The following is a 9,080-nucleotide window of genomic DNA, read 5'->3' as shown; positions in this document are numbered from 1 at the left end:
TCTGGGTAAGCATGCGAGGGCAGCGGAAGGGGGACACGCAGCTCCGAGCCACATCTCCCTAGGGCAGGGTGGGAACTGGCACAAAATGTGGTTAGTATTGGTGCTTTTCCTATGGCCTTCTTCTCTGGCCCTCTTCCCCTTTTTGACAGTGCAGTGCCTACAAGAAGCCCCAGGCCCTTCCCCCCTTTCCCACATGCTTGTGGCTCAGTGTCATACATGGCTCTTCCCCAGGGAGTTGCATCCTGGTGGGATCACACTGGGACCCTTCACCTCGGATGCTCCCTCCCCATGCAGCTTGCTGACACTGTCCCACTTGTTAATCCTTTGTCTTAGCTTTCCAGCACCTGTAGCCATCTCTTCTTAGCCTGTTGCCTTCACAAGCTGTACCTCTGGTGCTTTGAGTCTCCCCCCCTTGCTGAGACATGCACAGAGGAAGGGCTGAGGATGTGGGTCACGCTGCCCCAGGTCGGTTGTGCTGGCGCTGCTAGAGCAAAGCAAAGCTCATGCAGGGGGAGTCCCCGTGTGCCGGCAGTGATAGATGTCGGTGTGTCTACGCATGTGTGTTGTGGTTTGCTGGGATGCTTTCGGTACAGCGTAGCAGCTAGCTGTCGCGTCGGCGGGGACCAATCCTCCCTCTGCGGCTCTTGCTGAACTTTACGGGGTGATGGGGGGGGGGTGCATACAAGAGCTGGAACCTTGCTCCCCAGTCCCAGCGGAGAGATGTGAGCTACCTAACAGTCAAGTGCATTCAGCCTTTGAATAAGCAGCACTTCATTCTCTTTTCAAACTGTATAATTTCTGCCTGATTGTAATGGCATATTTTAAAATTACCAGAAATCAAAGCCAGAAAATGGATACCGCTGCTTTTATCGCGAGCTGCATTAACAAAGGATACGTAATGTATGAAATAAAAACACTCCCCTCTCTCTCTTTCTCTCTCTCCTTCCTCTCTCGCTCTATCTTTTTTTTTTCCCTTAAGACAGTAATAGGAGAAAATTGGTTTTGAAACTGAATAAAAGTCCTTTTCAAAGAAAATCATTTCTTTCAGGGTACCTTTGCTGAAAGTAAAATAGTGAATAATGAAAGGTGGTTTACATGATTGTCTTTCATTTGGAGGGAGGCGAGGACAGATGGAATCTTGGAGCAATACAAGCCTGGAATAATTGCGTGGTAACAAGGCGCTTGTTGTGAAATTAGTATCTTAAGAAAGTAGTGAAAAAGCCTTCTACTCATGAATACTTCATTATTAGGAGAAAACAGCACAATTTAGATTCTCCAGACACCTGTTCAGTATTAAATAACCAACCCCTACCTCCCCTCCCGGGCCCTGGAAAGTGTATCATGTTTACGGAACTTTTCAGGTTGAGCAGCTTGGGGGAAGGATACAGTCGAAGTTGGCTCCGGGCTGTTGGCGGTGGAGGCACGTGGATGCTGTCCCGGCAGCTTGTGCTGAGCAGCCCCAGATCATCCGCCATCAGAGCGCCCCCAGAGCGCACGGAGGAACAGAAACGTTGTTGTTGCCTCTGCTCCTTTCTGGTAGTGGTTGGACATGCCGGAGGATGCTTCTGCTGTGAGAACATGCCTTTCCTCCACCATCCCCAATAAGCTCCAGGGTCTGTTTCCTCTCATCTCTGTTGGATTCGGCAGTAATTCCCCACTGCCATGGTTGTCTGGGCATCACTCCAAGCCAGGAGGCTGGGGTGCCCAGGCCTGCCTTTCAGAGGGTATGATGGGGAAGCCAAGCTATCACATGCACCCAGTCTGGAAGCCCAGGAACCAGTGCCAGGTCCCTCTTCCCACCTGTAGGACTTTCCGTTCTGCATCTCTGCGGTTCCAGAGGAAAGGCAGGTTTTTCCTTGGGCCAGGATGCATTAGCAGCTAAGCAGGTCTTGCTTCAGTACACAACTCCTTCCTTTCTCTCCCTGCCTCTCATTGCTGGGGAGACGGGGCCAGCTCTAGAGGGCAAATACGGCTGCCACGCGTCTCTGAGAACCAGCTCTCTGCTCCCTGCCGGCCCCCTCGGCATCTGCCCTCTGCTCAGATGTCATAGAAGTGACACTAAGGCTGCTTAAGCGTTCCTGCCTCCCTGGCACCCGGGCAGAGGCGAGAGCATGGAAAACCCTCCCACGAGGGGAGCGGCATGGAGCGAGCAATCCGCACACGTCCAGAGTCATTTGTCAGCGCGGGGACTCGAGCAAGCGATTTCCAAGAACGTCTGTCCATTGCACTCAGGCAAACCAATCTATCTCTGTAATCTCTCCGACACCCCTGTCCGCCCTGGGCACGGCCTGACCAGCTGCAATGGGGGGAGTGTCCTTCAGGGAGGGAGATGGGGATTTCCTGGAACAAGAATGGAGGTGCCTGAACGAAAGGGGCCCTAAGCTCCTTCCCAGCCAAGAAGGTGCTGTGCCTCGGCCGGTGGTTTTGCCCTTTGCACCAAGCTGGTCAGAGGGCTCCCTCTATCAGAGACTGACCAGGCCTCACAGCTGGCATGGGAACCGTGACCCAGGGACCTTCTACTGGCATAGCCATAGGGGCTTGGGGCTGTTTCCTGCCTTGGCACAATCCATTGCCAGTCAGAGCGCCATGCTGCGGAGTCTGCACTTGTCTGGGGAGGGTCTTGAGCGGATGGCAGAGGGATAAAGCAGGCTGCAGTTTTATTTTCAGCCATCTCTGGCACTCCTGATCTTGGTTGCATTAGAAGCAGCATCCTGCAGGTTCAAGGCTCATTTCCAACCCCTCGAGTCACCCAATCCTGCCTGGAAGAAGCTGGTTTGGTAGGCAGGGGGCTCTGCTGTGAGCAGATCTGTCCTGCAGGCCACATGTCTGTGAAGCGAGGTGGATGCAGGGACCTGTTGTAATACCAGTGGATTGGCTTGAGGTGGTCTTGTCACAGATATGTTGTGATGTGCGTTGTACTGTCAGTACGTGCCCGTGTGTGCATGTTCACAGGCAGGCGTAGCAAGGTGTGCACCATGCGTGTTATGCAGTGTAGGCATGCAACGGTGATGTATTCTGTGAGTCTGCTTTGTTTGCTGCTCAGCCGAATCCCAGAACAGAAGATGAAATAATGGCAACCAGTGCTAGGAGAATGAGAGCAACCCCCCGACCTGCCCTAATTTGCTCCTGCCTGTTCTGTCAGGGAGAAGAGATCTGCCACTTGCTAGACTTGTTTTATCCCCTTGCTCTCAGGATCGGGTTGTGCCTGGAATACTTTACCGAGCTTTGCTCTGGCCTGCTTCTGACTTCCTCCCAGACAGCCAAATGCAGCGGTGGATGCAGGCAGCTGAGCTAAGTCCTGATGTGGATAAGTGTCACAAAGCTTTAGTAATACCCCTGCCTCCAAAGGAGCAGTCCCCTTGCTCTGTGTCCAGCCAAACACTGTGACGGGACGAAGGAGGACAACTCCACTCTGCCTCCTTGGATGACACAAGGTAAATGTGTGTCACAGCCAGTAAGAGTCACAGCATTGGTATCACACACTGCATATCCCTATGTGTGCCCATGCAGGCATATAACTATGGGCCTATATGTGTGCCACTTATTCAGAAGTGACTTCTCAATTTGGACCGTCTTCAGATACCAGTCCTGACTTCCCACAGGGGCTGGGGTGCCCACAGCCTCACATACCAGCCCAGTGTCTGCAGCCAGTGCCCCAGATCTCAAATCATGAAGGGCCAGGTAATGACACTGAGCTGCCCCGGTTGGCACCAATGAATTCTGCCCTCCAGAAGTCAAGTTATACTGTGTCTGGGAGCAGAGCGGGTCGGATCCTGGTTGTGTTCAGTGCTCTCCTGGCCCCCAGTCGCCTTTAGAACGCTCAGCAGCCCACCTGCCAGCGCAGTGGTCTGGTTTGTTCAGTGCTGGCCTAGAGAGCTGTGGAGAAGAGCAAAGTGCAGGGTGCTAGGTGCTGTATCTGCCCCGCAGATTGCTGGTCAGCTTTGCAGGGCACTGCCAGCACAGTGGCTGGCATGCCTTGGGGGCTGTAGGAATGGCACTGCTAAACAGTGACCTGGGAGAGTGAGCCAGTGCCATTCCAGTTTTTGCAGTGCCGTGCAGGGAGACCCAGCTCTGTTCCTTGCTCTGTGTGCGTGCGCGTGCGTGTGATCTGCAAAATAATCCAATGCACAAAATAATCCCATACCTGTAAAGGTGCCTTGTTTCCCATCCCCATACCTCTACCTGCCTTTGACCTGCAGGTACCCTTGCTGTCCTTCAGGAAGTCCTCCCTGGGTATGGGGCATGCCAGACCAGGTAGGAATCACCCACTCTGCGTGGACAGCAAAGTTAGGGAGCACTGGGAGTGCGCTGCATTCACGGTGAGGTCTAGCGGGCAGTGCACTTTCAACCAAAGGGCATCCCGGGTCAGCACTTCTGACTCTGAGGGCAGAGGCTCTAGCCGACTTCCTTCTGTTTCTGGTCAAGCTTCTCTTCCCCTTGTTTGCAAGGGTCTATCATTTCGAGAGCCGCTCGAGGCAGTGAGGCTACATCAGGAGGAACGAGCTATAATTCACGTCTCACATTGGGGCTCCCAAAGGATATACAGTTAGCAGCCAATGCGCATGTAAATATCTGAGCCAACTTTAGCCTGATCCTTTTGGCTTTTGTCAGCTCTGTTTCAAGACCAGTTTGAGATTTGGTGGCAGGCCTCAGGCTGCAGGTGGCTTTTTTGCTCCGTCCTTTGCCTACTTTCTCTTGAAACAGGGTTTGGTCTCTGCTGGGGTCTTACTGGTTGGTTCAGAGGGGAGGGAGCATGGTGCTGGTGATGTATAGTGAGGAATCGGTTTCCATCATACTGACAAGCAGTCGAGCTTTCCGTCGCCTGGCGTCTGACATTGGCATCTGTATGCTGCGACGGGGGGCAGGCTGTTTTCCCAGAGGTGGAATATGAGCTAAAACCACCTTTTTGAATAGCCATAGCTGAGATTCACTCCTGCAAGATATTGGCTGGGCTGGGGGCAGGCCAGTACAGCTACTATTGCTGTGAATGTAACCCCCCTCCCCACCTCGTTGATCAGATCTCAGATTTGCAAGATCTTTGAGGCAGCAGCTGTCTTTCTCTGTTGGTGGGCAGTGCGTGGTGTGGGTGCTACCATGGTATAAGTCATGGGTGGCCAACTTGTGGCCCAGGCAGCCTCTGTGTGTGATATGTAGTGGACTGGGGAGGGGACAGGTCAGGAAGCATGGTGGCAGATCAGGGGGGAAGCAGAAGGCAGAGCAGTAGATCAGATGGGGAGTACAGCATAGGCCAGAAGCGGAGCAGCAGATTGGGTGGAAGAAGGGGATCAGAGCGCCCCTCAGGGAGGGCATGGGGCTAATCTGTTGCATGTCTCACTAAAAGGTTGGGAAATACTGACAACATTGCTGTCTGACGTGGTGTGGTCTCAGCCAGCTTCTGCTTGGAGGTCGCTGTGTTGAGTGAATGAGATGGGAAGCTGGGGGCTGAGTGGTTGCATGAGGGGTGAGGGCACGAGCTCAAGCACAGAGCCTGTGTCATGCTCAGGGTTTGTCCTGTAGGCATTTCTCACACCAAGCACTTGTTCTGCATTTGTCCTAAGCCCGCATGCTGTCGGAAGGAGCTCTGGCCAGGTCTTGGCCAGGTCCCAAGGCTCGGGCTATGCCTTTGCTTTTAAAACCTAGGCAGGTGTTTGCCTCCTGACAGCTAATGTGAGAGGAACAGCCTGGACATAAAGCCTAGTGGAGACAAAGCATGGATAATTCTTACCTAGACACAGCGAGGGCAGGTCCATTTTAAACCCCGCACCCAGGGGGATTAGCTCCACAGCTGTCATGGTCAGTGCTCCAGAACCTAATCTCCAACAGGGCTTGACACCCAGAGAGTTACCTTGTATTACCTGGCTCAGTGCAAAAGCCTGGACCTATTGGTCAGTGAAGCTCAGCACCGCTGTAACAAGGAGGTCTCCTAGGGAGTGTCACTGTGACCAAACCACGGCAGCTTTGAGACAAGCCCTCAACTGTCTTGCGCTGCCCAGTGGAGTGCCGCTGCTCTCGAACTAGCTGCAAAATAGGGGCATTCTCCACGGAAAGCAGCTGGAAGGCCCGAGCAGTTGTGGCTTTCAAATGTTTGGGTGAAAATTTGTTCTGGGTGTGTGTCTGTGGCACAGGCACTTTCTGAGCAAAAGAGCGGGGTCTTGCGATGTGTGGCTGCCCTTACTGCTACCACTTGCTCACTGATGCTTTCCCTCCCTGTGTGTTCTGCAGCGTGAGGCTCGGCCGTGGTGACCCCAGCAGCGCACTCAAACGCTTGGACCATGTTGGCCTGTCTGCAGCGAACCCAGAACCCCCCGGCGCAGCACCTGGCATGCCCCAGCAAAACCCTGGAGCCACGGAAGTGTAAGTGCCCCAGGCCCCACAGGGTGGCACGCCGCCAGTGGGCACGGTATTCTAACCCCCACCACGGTCAGGAGACAGGACACCTGGACTTTTCTCCCCACTTCCTTCCAGGGCATGGAGGTTGTTGCTAGCCTTTTAACCTCTCTTCTTTCTGTGAGGAGGGTGAGAACTCTGCTCGGAAGCTTTTCCTGGGAGCGGCCTTGTCCACATGACATATTGTATGATGCATCTTCCAGCCAGGCTTGTTCCTCTGCCTCTGTAGATTTCTCATCATGGGAGATGGATAGCCGTCTGGTCCAGCTCCCCCCTCTCCCTACCTCCCTGATCAGGAGCCTTTTCTGGCTTGCTTCTTTTTTTTGGTGCTTCTTGTCTTATTGAAAAAGACATTTATTTAACTGATAATTAAAAAGAGCAGGAGAAGCAGGAGGAGGGAGTGGAGAGAGGAGGAGACAAGATAAGCAAATTAAATTGGGTTCTTTGGTTGATAAGTCGAACTTCTGAAAATTTGGCACGGATGTCTACAAAGTGCTAGGGCAGACAATACTCCAGTCACCTGCTCTGAAGCCTCCTAAAATATCTCTAACCCATCCTCCCTCCCCCACCGATAATTACTTTTCCGGTTCTGCTGTAGCTCCACTGTTCCTGATGAGCTGGCCTTTCAGATAAGCTGTAAACTAGTTACATTAAAATGGGTTCCAAAAGGTCATTCCAGTAAAGCACCTGTCTCTACCAGCCTTTGTCTCTCAATCCAAACCATGATTAAATGTATATTTAATGAGCCTGCTTTAGGCAGGCGGGTTTGACCTCTCAGGCTGGGAAAGACACATTAAGATTCTCAAGTGATGAATGTGTGTTTTAAAGAGGGGAGTGGATATTTTTCCGCTGGTCTCAGTTGGATTTTTAAACATTCCGAACTGAAGACAAATCAACGGCCAAGCCACTGCTCGTTGGCATGTGACAGCCCTGCAGCATTTGGTTAATGGTCTGTATTTTCCAGGAGATGTGTGGTTTCTCCCCCCCACAACCTGTGCCACCTGGTGCCTTCAAAAGAACTGGCAAACTGGCTTTCGACAGTAGATTCTGGATGATGCAGAGTGTGGGTGATTGCCACACCATGCTGTGCTGTTCTCCTCCAGCTTGTACCTTTCTAAGGAGGGCAAGGTGGCCTCTGAATAGATAGAAGGCTTCTCCAGAAGATAGAGGGAGACCCGGATGGTGGTGCCCGGACCCCGGGTGAGATGTGAGCTTGTGATACCACCCATCTTCCGTGATGATTTGATGAGAAGCTAGTGCTTGAGCCAACCTGTTTTGGGGCCTGCTGCCCCGCAGCTTTTGGGTGAAGACAGGAATGGGTTCAGGAGGCTGCAGGGGCTTGAGAGTGAGGGGTCACAGTGGTCTCAGGGCTTTTGGGGCTGTGACATGTCCAGTTGGGGGTCAGCGCACCACCTGCATGGAGCATGTTTGTGTGCATTCTGTGCTTAATCACTGCATCCAGTGTCACTCAAGGCTCCTCCTTATTAGCGCCGGCAAAGAAACAGGGTCACTGTTGTAAAATTATTCCTAATCAGTCATGCCTGAATTGTAAGCTGCATGTCTGCCAGGCCAGTTGGGGCATGGGAGCCTGGTGCAGGAGGGTGTGCTGTACAGGGCTTCAGAGGGGGCAGCCGTGGAAGTCTGTATGGTGACGGGCAGCTGCTGGCCAGGTTTGATTGGCAGTAGGACTGACTCCAAGCAGCCATGCATGTGAGGGGGCAGGGTTTATCAGGGGAGCTCTCTGCCCTTGCCTAGTGCTACAAGAAACATAGCCCAGCAAAGTCCCAAGGTGGAAACCAGGGAATGCTACAGGGCACTGCATGCCAGGGAGCCCTTTTGCCCTGGAGCGTCGGGTGCCACCCAGTGTGTGGGGGCAGCCAGGTTGTCTGAAAGTCTTCAGCTCAGATATCTGTGTGGTCTATCCTGAGGGGGCCAGTGGGATAACATGGCCACCTTGGAAACTATTAGGTGCCGACAGGAAGGCCTAGGGGGTGGGCAGGCAGCCACAAGGGTGTTATTGTCCTGCTCAACTTCAGCTCCCAGCCACAGCTGGGTCCTGCTTCTCAGCTGGCTCATGCCTGATGCCTGCAGGTACCGAACAAGTGTGAAATGCCAAGACAGACCCCAGGCTGCCGTACCTCCGCTGTGCTGCCGCAAAAGGCTGGTGCGGGCTGGGGCAGGCAGGCCCTCATCACTCTGGTTTGTTTGCAGATTAGTAGGCTGGGTAAAGATAACAGAGAGAGCCTCACCAGAGAGTCGTCCTCTAGGAAAAGAGCTCCTGCACACATGTGGGTGTCCTGCTCTGCTCCTTCCACTTGCTTTGGGCCCCGGTCAATGGTAGTCAGCCTCCAAGGGGATGGGTTGAGAGTCCAGGCTCTGTGCATACCCTAGCACCTCTGCTAAGATGGACAAGCAAGGCCCAGCAGCCCTAGGACCCTACAGGATTCATAGATTCATAGATTCATAGATTAAGGGTCGGAAGGGACCTAGTAGATCTTCTAGCCCGACCCCCCGCCAGGGTGGGAGAACAACAAAAAACCCCAAAAAGAGAAACGGGACTCAAACGAGTCCAGCCAGGTAGGCATCCAGCCTCTTCTTAAAGACCCCCAGGGTAGGGGCCAGCACCACTTCCCTTGGAAGTTGGTTCCAGCTCCTAGCCGCCCTAACCGTGAAGTAGTTTTTGCGGATGTCCA

General features: G+C 53.3%; 1 protein-coding gene across 2 annotated transcripts in view; it reads left to right on the top strand.

The window, feature by feature from the left end:
• FAM222A (family with sequence similarity 222 member A) overlaps positions 1 to 9,080 on the top strand; it is a 103,244-nt gene that overhangs the window by 48,246 nt on the left and 45,918 nt on the right. The window contains exon 2 of one of the 2 annotated variants that reach the window (XM_019507172.1): positions 6,223 to 6,354. In XM_019507172.1, the coding sequence (XP_019362717.1) occupies positions 6,273 to 6,354 (82 nt within the window). In that variant the 5' untranslated portion in view covers positions 6,223 to 6,272. Of the gene's footprint in view, positions 1 to 6,222; positions 6,421 to 9,080 lie in introns of both variants that reach the window. The other variant, XM_019507171.1, reaches the window with a different exon arrangement.

Source organism: Gavialis gangeticus, unplaced genomic scaffold (assembly GCF_001723915.1).
Source record: "Gavialis gangeticus isolate Ggan-Ray unplaced genomic scaffold, GavGan_comp1, whole genome shotgun sequence".
NCBI classification, from domain to species: domain Eukaryota; kingdom Metazoa; phylum Chordata; order Crocodylia; family Gavialidae; genus Gavialis; species Gavialis gangeticus.
This window is presented reverse-complemented; position numbering and strand designations above follow the sequence as displayed.